The sequence below is a fragment of the Artemia franciscana genome, chromosome 4 (genome assembly GCF_032884065.1).
Source record: "Artemia franciscana chromosome 4, ASM3288406v1, whole genome shotgun sequence".
NCBI lineage: Eukaryota > Metazoa > Arthropoda > Branchiopoda > Anostraca > Artemiidae > Artemia > Artemia franciscana.
Window position 1 is genome coordinate 33,121,063 of NC_088866.1, and position 17,288 is coordinate 33,138,350.

The 17,288-nt window shown below is 36.6% G+C and overlaps 1 protein-coding gene across 1 annotated transcript; it reads left to right on the forward strand.

The window, feature by feature from the left end:
* Positions 1–3,503: 3,503 nt before the first annotated feature.
* Positions 3,504–16,553, forward strand: LOC136025751 (uncharacterized). The gene is made up of 4 exons (XM_065701738.1): positions 3,504–3,596; positions 4,180–4,324; positions 7,911–8,033; positions 16,119–16,553. The coding sequence occupies exons 1-4, from the start codon at positions 3,504–3,506 to the stop codon at positions 16,121–16,123; spliced, it is 366 nt and encodes a 121-aa protein (XP_065557810.1). The 3' UTR covers positions 16,124–16,553.
* The last annotated feature ends 735 nt before the right edge of the window (positions 16,554–17,288 follow it).

Below are 17,288 nucleotides of genomic sequence, written 5' to 3' on the forward strand. Positions count from 1 at the left end.
GGTACGTAACCTTTGATAGATAAGTCTAAACTTAATGAAACTTATATATATATATATATGAAATCAGAGTAGTCAATTCTTTGAATATATCTATTGATGTCAAAATTCTGTTATTTGGAGTTTTGGTTACTATTGAGCCAGGTCGCTCCTTACTTACAATGTTTGTTACCATGAACTGTTTGATAATAAAATAACAAGGTGCCTTAAAATCTCTTATCTTCCTGGAAACTTTTTGGATATTGTATATAAATTTTTGCTAATGTTTTACTTCCCCCTTCTGTTGTAAAGAACCTTGAGACAAGTCACATCAGTTTTTTTTAGCCTTCTGTTATTTATTCAAGACATCTAAAAACAAGTTGTGCTTCACAACATTTTTCTTCTGTTCCATTTTCCTTTGAAAAGATGTTACCTATTTTTTCCCTTTCAATGCAAATTGTTACAATGAGTCAAATATTTAACTGTAATTTTATCAAATTTTCATTCCTTTTATGTTGTATTTTTAATCGATTAACCAGTATTTAATAATGACACTTTTGGGTCTACTTTGTCTATATTTTTAGAAGTCTAGGCCTTTGGACCTAGAACAGATCTTTATAAAGGCTGAAAATGAGGGAGAAATGTCCTGCCAGGCTAACCATTTGCTTTTTATGGCGTTTGGTATAAACCAAGTGACATATAGGTATTGCAAATTCTGTTGGTCCCAGTTTTGCTACTTTAGGCACTTCCAGGTAAGCTAGGACAATGAAATTTGGCAGGCGTATCAGGGACCAGACCAGATTAAATTAGAAATAGTCGCTTTCCCGATTCGACCATCTCGGGGGGGGGGAGTGGAGGGGCCTGTTAAGTCGGAAAAAATAGAAAAATTGAAGCATTTTTAACTTACAAACGGTTGATCAGATCTTAATGAAATTTGATGTTTGGAAGGATATCGTGTCTAAGAGCTGTTATTTTAAATCCCGACCGGATCTGGTGATATTGGGGGGGGGGGAGTTGGAAGGGGGAAACCTAAAATCTTGGAAAACACTTAGAGTGGAGGGATCGGGATGAAACTTAGTTGAAAAAACAAGCATAAGCCCTAGATACATGATTGACATTACTGGAACGGATCAGCTCTCTTTGGGGTAGTTAGGGGCGGGGGGTTAATTCTGAAAAATTAAAAAAAATGCGGTATTTTTAACTTACGAACGGGTGATCGGATCTCAATGAAATTTGATATGTAGAAGGATATCGTTTCTCAAAGCTCTTACTTTAAATCCCGACCGGATCTGGTGACATTGAGGGTGAGTTGGGAGGGGAAAACCTAAAACTTGGAAAACACTTCGAGTGGAGGGATTGGGATGAAACTCGGTGGGGAAAATAAGCACAAGTCCTAGATATATGATTGACATAAACGGAACGGATTCGCTCTCTTTGGGGTAGTTGGGGGGGGGGGGTAATTCTGAAAAATAAAAAAAATGAAGTATTTTTAACTTACGAACGGGTGATCGGATCTCAATGAAATTTTATATTTAGAAGGATATCGTGTCTCAGAGCTCTTATTTTAAATCCCGATCAGATCTCGTGACATTTGGGGAGTTCGGGGTGGGGGAACCCAAAATCATGGAAAACGCTTAGATTGGAGGGATTGGGATGAAACTTGGTGGGAAAAATAAGCAGAAGTCTTAGATATGTGATTTACATATTTGGAATGGATCTGCTCTATTGGGGGGGGGGGGGGTAATTCTGAAAAATTAGAAAAAATTACGCATTTTTAACTTACGAAGGAGTGATCGGATCTTCATGAAACTTCATATGTAGAAAGACCTTGTAACTCAGATGTCTTATTATAAATCTCAACCGGATCCAGTGAAATTGGGGGTGGGGGCAGTTGGGGGAGACTGGAAATCTTAGAAAATACTTAAAGCAGTGAGATGAGGATGAAACTGGATGGAAAGAATAAAAACCTGTCTAAGATACGTGACTGACATAACCGGACCGGATCTGCTCTCTTTGGTGGAGTGGGGGGGGGGTAATTTTGAAAATTGAGGTATTTGTAACTTAAAAAGGGTGACCAGATCTTAATGAAATTTAATATTTAGAAGGATCTTGTGCTTTAAAGCTCTAATTTTAAATTCCGAACAGATCATTTGACATTGGGGGGAGTTGGAGGGGAAAACGGGAAAATTGGGGTATTTTTATCTTACGAATAGGTGATGGGATCTTAATAAAATTTGATATTTAGAAGGAATTCATGTTTCAGAGCTTATATTTCAAAGCTCGACCAGATCTTTGACATTGGTGGGAGTTGGAGGGGGAATTCTTTGAAAACAATTGGAGTGGAGGAATCGGGACTTTTTCACTTGCTTAAGAGCTTGGAGTAGTCACATGTTAGCGTCACTTTGCAGTAATATCGGCTGAGTCTTGTGTCTGAAATAGATGGCTAGACCTCCCGATGGTCCACCACGGGTTTTCTGGGTGGCTCTCAAGAAGGTATAATGGGTCCGAAAACGCTTTAGGCTATCAACATTCACTTTAGAGAGAAGGTGCTCCTGTAGAAACACAATATCATTTTCAAGCAGCTCACTAATCAGTAGATCCTTGTCTTTTGTACCATTAATATTAAGAGACACAAAGCTAAACGGAGTTTGAGCATTCATTTATTAGCGTTGTTGAGAGCCGATCGGAGAACTTTGCATTTCAGACTAAAACTTACGTGTTCCATAGTGCATTTTGCACATTTTGGTGAGGCTTGTCAAGGGGTTTCCTTGGAATTCACATGAAGGCCGGAACATCTGGAACACTTGGGATGTGCTGGTGAGCGGAGACAAGCTCCAATCAAGTGATCAGTACTTTGACAGCGAAAGCATCGACGCGGAATGGATTGAAAGGGCTTAGTGCGAAAAATTTCGTACCCAATACGGATTCCCGACTGCAGTACCGCGTTCAGAGCGGTTTTGTCGATAAACTCGATGCGAAAAGTGCGAGAATCGCCGATTTGATTAGCACTAATAAGTCCCTCTACTGAGGCCTTTAAATCAGCTCTTGAATAGTTATGGGGTATTTCACGGACAACGGCTAAAGGCTTTTTATCAATCACTTTGGTTTCAACGTTTGGAATGGAGCTAGTAACCGCTGCAGCCAGCGTGTCGGCTGAGCGCTTATCACGTACCATCGCAACCCAGCTTCTGCTGCGTGGCTTAGATTTCGGATTTACGATCCCATCGTGACCATCCAACGTTTCGAGCATCTTCATGCAAAGGATTGGGTCACTGAGCGCTGGGGGAGGGTTTCTTACAACGACAGCGTAGGACGGTTTTTTTTTATTTTGAGTAGGGGCTACAAGCTTAGACTGTCCCTCAGTAACCTCGGACGCAATATCACGCAGCTGTTCAAGACAAGAGTTCACCTTGGCACTGAGGGTACTGAAGGTATCAACAGGGATCGTTGGTACTTCGCTGGGACATTTGATAACAAAGTCCGGAAGCTTTATGTTCTGGGAATCGCACTTTACAAGCGAAGAAATAATGTCCGAAGCACAGTTTAATGCAGCATTGGCTTTTACTTGCTTTGATGGGACTTCATTTGGAAAAAGCTTTAAAAAAAAAAGCAATTTACGGGTCTCACAAAGAGAGAAGTAAGGGAAGCGTTGGAGGCTGCCTACCTTGTCTGACAGTAGCCTGACAGTTAATAAATGAATCAATCACAACTCATATTCTACAAAAAGCAGTTCCTTCATGATTTTTCTAAATATATGGGGGTCTCCAATAATTTTAATATCATTCTATTATACTATTATATATTTATATTATTCTATTCTATTTCTATACTATTTATCCTTGTTTTTTTTTGCTTCTTCGGAAGTTTAAGTCGTGTATCAAGCAGTTCGAGTCTTCTACGGTTAAACAAAATTTGATTATATAACATTTTATGCTATCTCAAATGAAGCAGCATAACCAATTGTTCTGATAGGTTAATCAACTATCATTGTCTGACTGATAATGTGTCTTCACAAAGCTAATAAATATGAGTAAGGAATATCACAAAAACTTAGTGTAATAACGGTCGACTCAAGGAGATCGACCAAGTGCCTGACTCAATTATTTCAGCTGGTTTGGTGTTTAGTTTTTTTTTGTCAAGACTGCATTAACGTAACGATGTCGATGTTTTAAACGGTTTTTTATTTATTTTTATTTTTTGTAGGTAGAAATAATTGCAAAGGAAAGACTGGATGATTTTAAAAAAAAGGTTGTCGTAGAATTTCAAGGAGAGCAAGGATTAGATGACGGGGGTCTCTCCAAAGAATTTTTCCTACTACTCATTGAAAAACTTTTCAACCCGGACTCGGGTGAGCTTTTATTTTACCTGAATTATTTGAAGAGTGTGTCCCACATGACATTGGTTGTCCTTTTTTCTTCTTCTTTTAGCTTTTATTGTAAACATATTAAAGTCCATGTTGCATATTAATTATTGTGTTTACAGACTGTCATTACTTAACTAAGGCTTTTTCGAATAATCAACTTTTTTTTTAATTTAGATGTCTTCAACTATCTAGGCTATAGTAGTGTTAAGATATAAAAAATTGGGTATGGCTAGTGTTGTAAAATTGCTGTAAAAAAAAGTGGTAAGATAAGATATTTATTTCAAACAATTACTATCACAAGCCCCGAAGGGCCAAACGTGGTGATTGATATTGGATACAATATGGTGCTTCTCAGGAAATTTAGGGTAAAATTGATGGTTTAAAGTTGTCTTAAAAGTATTTTCTATAGCTGCCCTTGTTTTTTTATGGCTTTTTAAAGCATCAAAGGAAAAAAATTATGCACAATTTGAAATAGTTACGGTACACTTCCAAATACAGTTTTCCCTCCCAGTCTCTGTGTGACTCAAGCTCGTATGCTGGGATTGATTTTAGAAGTGGTTTTACCATTTGTGCTGTGGGAGGGGAATAAGATAAAAGCCCTCTCCCTGGAAAATGATAGGAAGCGACCTAAAAATCTACATTGTTTTATTCCTTCTACCCTTAGATATTTTTCTCTTTTTTTTCAAGCGCCTAAGGCAAGAAATAAAATGCACAATTTGATTCGTTTGATTCTTTTCTTTTAATTTGATTACTGCAAGTTGATTGAGGCTTGAACTTTTTAATCGCTAAAATGAGAGCTTTGATATAAAAAAGAATTTTTTTAATGATCCTTCTTTCTATTTTCTATAACCATTACTCATGTGACCTTAATTCAATTTATAGTCCATATAATTTGTCTATTTATCGTTTGTATTTGTGTCCCCACCTAAATGTCACCCCCCGCCCTTCTCCCTGCCTCACTCTCTGTCTCCCAAATATAAGTTGTTGCTTTGGGGGGATTTGGAGGGGGAAATCTTGGAAAAACACTTGGAGTGGAGGAATCGGGATGAAGCTTGGTGGATAGAATAAACAAATGTTCTTGATACGTGATTGACAGAATCGTACTGGATTCGCTCTCTTTGGAGGAGTTGGGGGGAGGGGTTCAGTGATTTGGCGATTTTGGTGCTTCTGGACGTGCTAGGACCATGAAAATTGGTAGGCGTGTCAGGGAGTTGCACAATTTGACTTGATAAAGTTGTTTTCCCAGATTTGACCATCTGGGGGGCTAAAGGGAGAGGAAAAATTAGAAAAAATTAGGTATTTATAACTTACGAGTGGGTGATCGGATCTTAATGAATTTTGATATTTAGAAGGACATCGTGACTCAGAGCTCTTATTTTAAATCCTGACCGGCATTAAGCTTCTTATTTTCCTTTTTAAATCAATCTATTGATTCATAGAATTTTGTTAGAACTCATACCATATGATCTCTTGGCTGTTAGCTCTTCATGCCTCGTCACAAGTGCCATATGAGCTCTTAGCTCTTGTTTTTCAAAATTTAGGAAATGTATTTGCATATCTTTAAAACCCTGTAAAACAGAATTGAGCAAAGTTATGAAGCTGAAAATAATTTTGTTGTACTTCAATTAAGCAAAAGATCAATTTTGCTAGGTTTCACTTTTATAGCACACATTTTTAAAGGTCAGGGCCCTCTAGAGGGAGAAGAAGTGGAGGTAGTTGCTTCAAAATACCTTCCCGGGACATAATTTATTCTGTAGATTCATCCCTGAATGTCTTATTTTCCTAACCTATACCCTTTCTGAGATAGCAAGAAGTCAATTAACTAAAATTTTACCGAAATTTTATTTTCAGAACTACAAGGAGATAAAAAAAAGTCAATGTTGGTATTACCAGAACATTTTTTCGGGTCATGAAACTTGTTAATAGATCTCGACCAGATCCGGTGACATTGGAGGGAGTGGGAGGGAGAAACCAGAAATCATGGAAAACGTGAGAAGAATAAGCACAAGTCCTAGATATGTGATTGAAATAACCAAACCAGATCTCTTTAGGTGAGTTGGGGAGGGGGGGATTAATTAGAAAAAATTAATAAAAATGAGCTTTTTTCAACTTCTGAACGGGTGATCAGATCTTAATGAAATTTGATACCTAGAAGGATCTCGTGCTTCAGAAGTTTTATTTTAAATCCCGACGAGATCCGGTGACATTGATGGGGGCACTTTAAATCTCGGAAAACGTGAAAATCGAGGTATCTTTATCTTAAGAATGGGTGATCGGATCTTAATACAACTTGATTTTAAGTGCTTGATATCCTGCTGAAAAATACTAAATTTATTTAAATCATTATTATTCTCAGTATGGATGCTCTCTTTCACTCTTACGATTTTTCTCTACTCCTTCAATTTAAATCTCTTCCTTATCTCTATTCCTTGATCTCTCTGTCTCTACTCTTTCTTCCCTTGCTTGCTTTTCCCTCCACTCATCTTAAAACGAGGTTCCTAAAGAGTTGGTAGTATTCCTCTAAAACCAACTTGATCTTTACTTTTCCTGTCCTTTGTCTTGGAACGGTGAACTTGAAACTACCCTAAATATTTGTCTCTTTAAAATTTTTATTTTTTCTTATTAAATTCTTTTTTTTACACAAAAACCTATCATCAGTATATTTCTCCTCAAGATAGGCCTGCCAAGGCTTTTTGTGAGGATTATAGGGGATACGTATTGGAAATCAATAGGTTTGATTAAAGTCGTGGGTAAGGGTTTGTTGTCGCCTTTTGAAATTAAAAAGGGTGTTAAACAGTTTAGCAGTATTTCACTATGGCTGTTTGCACTGTGTTAATTATATAGTTGATCATTTTTGAAAAGAATGGGCCCAACAGTTCCTCTAGGGAACCTTACTTTATAGCTGTTGCTTTTTCCTGATGCACTGGTCATCGGCAAATCTCCAAACGAGCTCCGGATTATAATGAATATACTAGAAGGAAATTCAGCTAAAAAGAAAGTGGTCCTAAATTCTGAAAAATGGAAATAATGGTTATTAGGACTAATAATATGAATGATGAACAAAAAACTAAAGTTTACAACAAAGGTAAAAGTTTGAAATTGAGATTTAAAGATTTGGGAGTAATCTGGGCTGCAGTGGTAGCTTGCAACCTAGTAAGAGACGATCATGTCCCATAGTTAAGATAAAAATTGCCTATAACTCTTAAAACTTAAGTCAGATCAAAAAAAGAAGTAAGCTATTAGAACCGCCTTGTCTAATACACCTGTCGAGGAAACTAACTGTCCCTTTGCTTAAATAACAAGGAAAGTGTTTGTTTGGAAATCAAGGAAAGTGGCTGCAACCACAATGTTCCGCATTGAGGGCATCTTTTTTCTTTTCTTTTTTTTAACAGATAGCTTGGCACTGGAACATGATAAAGAACTGTTTAATGGCTCATTTTAAAAGGTATGTTTTAGGAGGGAGAGGATTCAGCATTATATAGTGAGTCTTAATCTGAGAATTGTAGGCTCTCATAAGCAAATTAGACCTTAATTCTAAAACGAAACCATACGATTCTTTCTTTTTTTTTAGAGTTGTTAGCTTTTCTGGTAGACCTGTTGATGATAGCTCAATCAGGAAGGATCACTCTCGCAGTCGCTCTCCTCAATCACGCTCCCGTTTCAGAGATCGCAGAAGGACTGCCTCTAAGTCAAGGTAGCTTTTTTTATGTGGCAAATATTTGATCGTTCTTTTATTTGATTATTTTTGATAAGCTGAGCTTGATCCCTTTTTGACGAAATATGTTATAAATATGTAATAACTGTTGGTTAAAATGAATGAAAGTTTTTCATTAGGCAACATTAAAATTGGAATTCTTTTTAAATAGGCATTTTGTTTTTCTTTTTTTGAGAAATTTGCTTCGTCTGCCGGATCTTTCGCCACCCGCAGAAAAAAGAGTCTCCGAAAAAAAAGTAGTATTCGATTCGCCTCTGTTGTACAGTAGCTGAAATATGGTATCATTTTAGTTACTATTTTTAGGTTTGTAGGCTTAGAAAATACAAAAATATTGACAAATTTGTTTGTCTGACCAAAACTTTTGTTCAACACGATTTAATTTTCTCATTGATGGAAAATTAAAAATATTCAATTGGTATTATTTTTAAATAGGTATTCCTTTATTGTGGAATTTGCATCATGTGCTGGATCTCTCGCAACCCGCAGAAAAAAAGTCTATAAAAAAAGCAATAATCGATTTGCATCAAATGTTGACTATAGTTGACAAATTTACTTCTCTGGCCGAAAGTTGTTTAAAAGTGAATAGTTTCTTTGTTATGCAGAAATAAAAGCAGATAATTGATATTATTTTTAATAGGTATTTTTTTGTGATATTCTTTTTCAGTCAGAGATACTATTAAGAATTTGCCGTCATGGCGTAGTGACGTGTCAAACACCCCGCATCCAGTTTTCGCTCTTCCTTAAGAACTGTTAAGTGCCATTTGTGCTTTTGATTTGGATTCTAATTTTGTATTTTAACTAAGTTTTTAGAAATGTTAATATTTTTAGTAGGGGGGATATAATGAATTTGCAAGTTTACTAAGTCTGGCGCGAAAGGGAAATTAGGTAGGGATGTTAGTCGCCCTCCAATCTTGTATAAGTGTTTGTTTTTTTTTTTTTTTTACTTATGCTGCTTTATAAATTAATGACGTTGTTATAGGTGTTTCCGTAGTTTACACGGAAGGGATGGGTGGTATCAATCACCTTTCTCAGCGATAAATTGTAACTTCTGATTTTGTTGAAATATGGCATCATTTTAGTTACTATTTTTAGGTTTCTAGGCTTAGAAAATACAAAAGGATAAATTATACAATAAAAATATACAAAGGACTTGATTTGTTTATACAACCTAAACTTATGTCCATAAAGCTTGAGTTGCAACCCCTTAACCCTCAAAAAAATCGGGAAAGAATTTGAACAAATACTCGGAAATTAAAGAATGTAGACTTATTTACTAGTTATTTCTTATTTGGCAATTACGGTTGTCACAAAGAAGGGGTAAATTTGCAAAGTGACCCGGAACTCAGGTGCCGTTCCCCATATGTATTAACATAAACAAGCATTATCTTCAATCCTAAAAACTAATATAATGAATTCTCTATTATAGTTCAGAAACAAGAGAAAATTGTCTAAAGCTATAGACAAAATTGAACGTCGCTGCCATATAGTTTGTCCAACACAAACCAATACCTCTGTTGAACTATATCCCAACAATGCTGTCAATTCACAAAATTACTCGCGAGGGATTTGTTCCCTCGCGAATAAACGTTTGGGAATGAATATTTTTTTTTTCATTTAATTACTTCAATGAAAACACCAACGAAGTCTATTTTTCAAACATCTTGGGGGGGGGGCAAATACCCTCATTTGGCACCACTGTTTCCCTTACATTTTTCCTTGTTGCTTACACTAGGAAGAAAGAATGGTGTTACTGGAAATAACCCTAAAAGTATTAAAATAAATTAAAGTGAAAAAGAGCTAAATTTCTGTCCCAACTTTTTTCTTAAAAACAAAAATAAAACTTTCATCAGGCATAAGTGGTTGGAGTACCTAAATTTGGGGAGATTTACTTTTTCAGTTTTGTATGTTAGGAAGTTTCTATTATTATCTAAAATTCTTTTTTATATTTTTATTTTCTAAAATAAAACCTATTTTATATTTAAATCACCATTTAAAAATACTTTTCAATCATAAAAATTATATATATTGAATGAAAATATATTCCACCGAGAGATTTTGTACATTTTTGATTTCTTAAGCGAAGTGTTAATAATATGTTAAAAAGATCGACGAAAACTTTAAATTCTGTCAATTGTACCCTGGTCAATCTCTTAGCGACCTTGATTTCAGCCCCCCTCAAAAATGCGATGGTTACATAGTTTCTGAGAACAGAGATGTCCACTCTACTGTCCTCAGTGTAGGAAGAAGAATAAACAAGAGCTAAGAGCTCATATGACCCTTGTGACGGGGTTGAAAGAGCCAAGAGCTCATTTGGTATGAGCTCTAGCAAAACTCTAAGAATCAATAGATTGCTTTAAAAGTAAAATCAGAGGCTTAATGCCGGTCGGAATTTAAAATAAGAGCGGAGTCACGAGGTCCTTCTAAATATGAAAATTAATAAAAATCTGATCACCCAATCGTAAGTTAAAAATACTTCAATTTTTCTAATTTTTCCTCTCCCTTCAGTCCCCCAGATGGTCGAATCGGGAAAAATGACTTTATCAAGTCAATTTGTGCAGCTCCCTGACACGCCAACCAATTTTATCGTCCTAGCACATCCAGAAGCACCAAACTTGCTAAATCACCCCACCCCCTAACTCCCCCAAAGAGAGCGGATCCAGTCGGGTTACGTGAATCGTGAATCTACGACATTTATAAGCGTTTTCCGAGATTTTCGGTTTCCCCGTCCAACTCCCCCCAATATCAACCGATCTGGTCGGGATTTGAAATATGACTTGTGAGGAAAATCAGAGGCTTAATGCCGGTCGGAGCCAATTTCTACTTTAATTTGGGCTGGTCCTTGATATGCCTGCCAAATTTTGTCGTCCTGGCTTACCTGGAAGTGCCTAAAGTAGGAAAACCGGGAGAGATAGACCGACCGACCGACAGAATTTGTGATAGCTACATGTCACTTGGAAGATGCCAAGTGCCATAAAAAGTATAGATGAAAATTTTCAGGATAATATATAAGACAGCCGCCAAATTGAAAACGAAATAGAAATTTAAATAAAAATTTGCATTTATAGGTTATTAATTGCTAATAAAGACTGTACAAGAATAGTCAATGATGACACATGTACCAAGACCCAGTGTAGCTCTTCTCGAGAAAACACTTGCATTTATGTGGATTTATTGGATGTCTTATGTCCCTGAGGCCTGTGTCTATGGAATGAAGTTGCATGGCTCAATTCAACGAGACGTCTTATTTCGCGCAGTAATATTCGTTTTACCGCGATCTGTGAAATACTGCACAGTCAGTTTACTAGAATCTGTTACCGATTCGAAGCAGGGATCTAGAACGACAGAAACTATGTGTACCCAGGTTGTCTGAATCGCGTATCTATATTACTATAAAAACAGCTTGAGGGTTTGAGTGGAATTTTTGATAGTTTCTGGGGGTTAATTCAGTCCATAATTTTCAACAAGAATATAAGACGTTGGACCAAATTGACTCACCATTGACTGACTAAATTAAGGTGAATTTACAGACGAGCACATAAACACAATAATACTTCACACAACCAAGAAAAATTATCACTTTACCAAAAAAGAAAAAAAGCTATTTTCTCTGGATTTCACTAGCTATTGTAAATTGAATTCATTTTTATTTAGAATTGATAAAAGAAATTGTTCAGTTTGTGAATTTAGTGACGGAGAGACTTGGTATCATTTTTTTTGGGGGGGGAGGGGGGTTCAAGACTTATGAAAAGGACAACACTGAGATGCAAGTCAAATCACAAAAGTTTTCGCTTCTCCTTAAAGTTTAAGTTTTTGGTTCTCATATTAAAGTTTTCTTATATACAGCGTTCGGACTCGCCTATAAATTCCAATAAATTCCTATATTCTAATGCACTCCTATAAAATGCCTATATTTTGGCTAAAATCCTATTATTCCTATATTTTCGGCTGAAGAGCACTAAGAACATTGCTCATGATTTGCATTTTTCACTTCTCTTTAAGTAAGCCAAGATGTGCTTTTCTTTTTGCTTTTGACTCTGTTGTAGACTGTGCAGTCTTTCGGTGTAGATCGATAATTAATTACAACTGTTGAGCTGTTTGAACTTAACTAATGTTTTTACTGGGCTTAGTAAACTGCTTCTTCCTGGGCTATGCTGTTGTGTTGACTTAGTAGCCTATGTTCTGTTTTTTGTCATGTTGGGCCTGTCCGAAATGAGCAAAGATCAGTATACAGGCTAGCAGTATCTGCTTAATGAGACTGGAGTTCTTGTGACTTATGCGTTTCCTGCCTGAACGCTATTTTAAAGGCTGATGCGAATACGGCCCAGTTTTGGACATATCCATATTTTTTCTTTTTATGGTCTTTCAATCTTGGGATGCTGGTGATGCTTGGTAATTAAGTATGGGGCCTACCAAGTTTAATAGTTCATGGCCTGCTAAGATGGATTGCAGTGGTAGAAAGATTGGCGAATGGTGTAAGACTGGAAATGACCAGTACTCGTTCTTTTGCAAACTCTGCTTGAAAAATTTTGGTTGCCAGCTGGGGTTGCTCAGGGGTAAACCAACATGTGCGATCTGCAGAACACAAAGCCGCAGTTACTGCTTAACTACATCCACTATAGCTTTACCTGAATGGACAATCTCGAGTTGATGAAACAACCAAGAATAAACCGTTAGTTGGTACAAACATGTTTTGTGAGCGTGATGCCGCTTATAAAGCAGAATTAATATGGGCACTTCAGACGGTATTGGTCGATATTGGTCCTCATATGGAAACGAAATCCAGAGCAGACTTTTATGCACAAGTTTTATGGGCCACGCGACAAGTGATGATCTGTGTAGGAAGATTATGTCAGCCATTGCGTAGAATCAGCTGCCACTTGAAAAACTGATCGTGCTTGGAAGTGATGGACCAAACGTCAACAAAAGCGTTTGGAACAATTTCAAATAAAAAAAAGTGACGGGAAAGGGAATATTGAATATTGGTACTTGAAACTTCCATATAATCCATAACGCTTTCTTGAAAGGTCTTCAGGTGTTCGGAGAAGAAAATTCCGACTTTGTTATTCTTATGCATTCATTTTTTGACGGCTGGCCTTCACGTTGTAAAGACTATTGAAAGTGCCAAAAGAAAGTATGAGTGCCAGAAAATGCTTTCACATAGTATGTCCTAAGCCGCTGGCTGACGATCGGACGTGCCCTTGCTAGAATCATGCAGAAGTTGCCGGCAATCTTAGAGTACTTCCTGAATTTCATGCCGAGAGAGAAAAAACTGAAGAAACTTCTGTCCACTCCCAAATTTTTAAAGATTGTAGCTTATATCAGAAGTGCGACGATGAAGGCCCAACTCGAGTTTGTTCTAGCCTCAGCAGAACTGTTCATAAGTTTCACCCAACTGTTCCAGAAAGAAGAGCCTCTCATTCATGTTCTGAACTCAGAGATCAAAAGACTGGTTGTGACGCTTTGCGGACGGGTCTTCACTCCAGATTTCATGACCGAGATTGAAAATTTCTCACCAGAAATGTTGAACCTTGCTGAAAAATTTGCAGAAAAGCCCATAGTTTCAGGAAATGTGGAACGACCTTTCCATGAGAAAGCAACACTGAAAGACAAGGCCATTTTCTATGTCAATGTGCGAAAACATTTTATTGCGGGCATTCGCCATATTTTGAACAAATGTCCTCTGGAAAAGGATGGTTTTCTAGAGGCTTTACGCTTTTTGAGTCCCATCAACATGAAGGATTCAAGAAGCATTGCAGACATAGCGACTGTGGCACGCGACATTGCGATTGGAGCAAGCTCAGACGTCGCCCAGACTGAGTGGCTGCTTTTGCAAACGGAAAATGGACCCCGTGAGGACATTACTTGGATCGATCATTTTTGGAGCCATTACTTTGGACTGGTGAATGAGCGCAGGGACAGCAAGTACCCGGAACTTACCAAGCTTATCAAAGCAATGCTGACGTTGTCGCCTGGCAGTGCAGATGTTGAGCGTGGGTTCTCGCGTTCTGGTAGGATTCTCGGTGAAGACAGGCATTAATGTCTGAACACGTTCTGGATGCGAGACTCATGGTATATGACACTTTGAGACTTTATGGAGGAAAACAGAACGGTTTGTTATTACAAAAGAACTGTTGAATCTTGCACGTTCTGCATGGTCTCAATATCAACAATATCTGCATGAAAAGAAAAAAGAAGAGCTATTCGAGAAGGAGAAAGGAGCTTTTGAAGAGGACAACAAGTGGAAGTTGCAGGAGGTCCACGACGAAAAGAAAGAAATAGAAGACCTGGAAAGCGAAAAGAAAAACTTAGAGCATCAGAGCAAAGAGAAAATAGAACAATAGCAGATACTCTACTTCAAGAAGTGACCGATAGAATGAAGAAGGCTGCCGGGTCCAAGGGTTCCATAGACATTGCCCTAGCTGTTCCTTTGCTCGAAGGTGCTGTAAAGTCCAAAACAAGTGAAAGAGAGCAGATGGTGGAATCTGCGAGAATGGAGCAGTCTCTTGCAAAGAGAAAAAATGACCTCATATCGAAATTGATGCCCAAGAAGCAGCAAGAGTGATTCCAGGTATTTTACCTGTATCAGTCAATCGTTGGCACAGTATGTGTATCTGATAAAAAAAAAAAAAAAAAAAAAAAAAAAAAAAAAAAAAAAAAAAAAAAAAAAAAAAAGCAGAAACTCGGGAAATGACAAATTTATGTGACCAGGCATCTCACGCCATCTACCACTTATCTGATCCGGAAGACTTCCGAATCCTATATTTGGCCTATATTTGGAATCGGGAAATCCTATATAAATAGGACAGAGCCTATAATTTGAAACGAACCGACCTGTCCGAACCCTGTATATATTAAAAAAGTGAATTTGTTTTAATATAAATCAATTTTTTTTTTACATACCAATAGCGGCAGAGTGAAATATCGGTTCTCATCTGCTGCGCATCGAGTTTGGAGGACAATAAACAGCCTTTTTCTGTGTGAGAAAGTTTGATTCCCATTTTGCATTTCGTATCAAATTTAGTAGAAAAGTGAACATTTTTAATTCTGTAGGATCGAAAAAAAAAATTCTAGAACTTAAAACTGGTTTACATGAATGAACTAGTGAAAAAAGAAAAGGTTTTTCGCTGGTTCTGGAAATACTGTTTTTAATAAGCTCTAAGTTATATTAAGAACTGAACACAAGTAGGGAAGAATAATAAAGGCATGTACAAACCATTAGCTGATTTTTACATGTTCAACAGCATCCACAGAATTTGCTCTAATTGTTGGGTCTCATTTATCATCTGTGGTAAATTATTCAAATGAGGAGAGAGAAACAGAAGAAAGGAAGAACACCAGTGCCTCTGTAGACCTAGAAAAGTTTCAGTGCGTTTCGAGGATTATTTAGCTGCCTGAAACTTCAAAAGTGAAGAAAATTATCTTGTTGTTTGTCGTAAAATAAGAATCACTAATTTTTTAGGGGTTTGAGGTGATAATGGGAAACTTGCAAAAATAAGTTTTTGCAAGTTTTATCTTGCAATAGTAAAATTTTTCTCAAAATTTTATTTTGCAATAAGTGAAATTTATTTATCTGGCATATTTTCAACTTATTTTTCAATCTTCAAAAAAGAAATTTTTAAAGGAAAATTTGGTGGATAGGTAGAGCTGAAGCTTAGATGTGTAAGGATAATGGAAATGTCGAATTACGTTGAAGGGTTAAAACCACAGGACTTCAGAAAAATAGCATGCCAAAATCTTGCATAGGAAAAAAATTGATTCCTTTGTTTGACACCACTCCAAATTCTGTCAAAGAAAAACAACGAATGCAATAGGGTTTGAATCTTGATACTTGATACAATGACAGTTTTTTTAGCATAATAATAGGTTAATTGAAAAGATTGCCTAAAAATGACTAGTGGCGGTTGTACTCTTCCTTGCCCCTGGGTCAGAATTATTATCTTAACCCGATGACCCATTCAAATTGCTCCTTTAAAGTAATGATCTGTTCTTTGTTTATTTATTTATTTTATCACTTCTTTACATGTCTTTTATTTCTAATCGATTAACGTCCTTTTTCTTTTCTAGACTAAGCATTAGCTGAGCAGTAAAAACTGTGTAAGCCTGTACACTGTTGCCGTCTTTTTGTGTGATAGCCTTAATTTTCACAAAGAAAGGCGTTGCAATAGACCAGGCTTCTTGTAATGTTAAAGTTAAAATAAAAATCAAGGGCTTTCAACCTTAGATTCGTTTCATTCTCTGTAAAATTCTTGTTTATGCCTTTTTTCTTCTTCTTTTTCACATTTTAAAAGAAATAAAGCCCTTAACATTTTTGAACTAATTTTATTTTTTGCTCATCCTTTGTTAAACGAATTTACTGCTCATCCCAGCTCTTCTACTCTTCGTGAAGTCTACTCAACCTAGAAATTGCATCCTGAGTCATCATCAACTCAACCAGAAAAGCTTACTCAACCCACGAATTGCATCCTGAGTCATCATCCTGAGTCAAGAAAATAAATTGAAAAATTTTAAATATACTGATTTTGCTGATTTAAAATATATAAGTTTCATCTTTTATGTATTTATTATTGTTTTAAAAAGTAGAGTTGTAACAAAGAGTCAAACTTTAGCGTAAAGAGCGGGGTGTTGAGGAGGGAACCACCCTTTAAACATACGGAATAACTTCTGTTAATTTTAAGTTTTAATGTCGCTCCTTACTTGCTGTTAAAAAAACTTTTTTTTATATTTGTAATCACTTAAGGAACCCTGATTAAAAGGTTGATTCAGCAAAGGTTGAAGCTCATATAGTAATTAACGTGTATATGCCTACAAATTATAACAAGAACAATCTTATTGAGTATTTGCGTCTGTGTGCAAGCTTTTAGTCAGGTTTCTTAAAAAAGTGGCCTAAGAAGGATAACTTCATATACTGAGCTTATTTCCTCAACTTTAACTTAATCATGTTGTTGCTTCGTTTGTCAGTCACAAGATCAAAGTTTTTAAAGAAAGATTCTACTCGGACTTCCTTCCTATCTCTACATACTTTTACTCATCCCCACCTATTACTCAAAATGTAGAATCGAGTTGGTTTTCCTACCGAAGTTTTTAATTTGAAGACTGTTCTTTATTACTACAGCTCCAGCAAGCAGTACAGGAAAATCAATCCTCTTAAGATTTTTATAGCTATCTATAGAATCTATTGCACTGTCCATGATTTGGCACTTTTTCAGTATCAGGTGGTGTTGTTGAGGTAACAGA

Bases quoted from the DNA above. Each gene is read 5' to 3' on its own strand.
- LOC136025751 (XM_065701738.1), top strand. From the start codon at position 3,504: ATGTCCGAAGCACAGTTTAATGCAGCATTGGCTTTTACTTGCTTTGAT. The intron at 3,597-4,179 runs GTCTCACAAAGA...TATTTTTTGTAG, and splicing joins AAAAAAAAAGCAATTTACGG to GTAGAAATAATTGCAAAGGA. The intron at 4,325-7,910 runs GTGAGCTTTTAT...CTTTTTTTTTAG, and splicing joins ACTTTTCAACCCGGACTCGG to AGTTGTTAGCTTTTCTGGTA.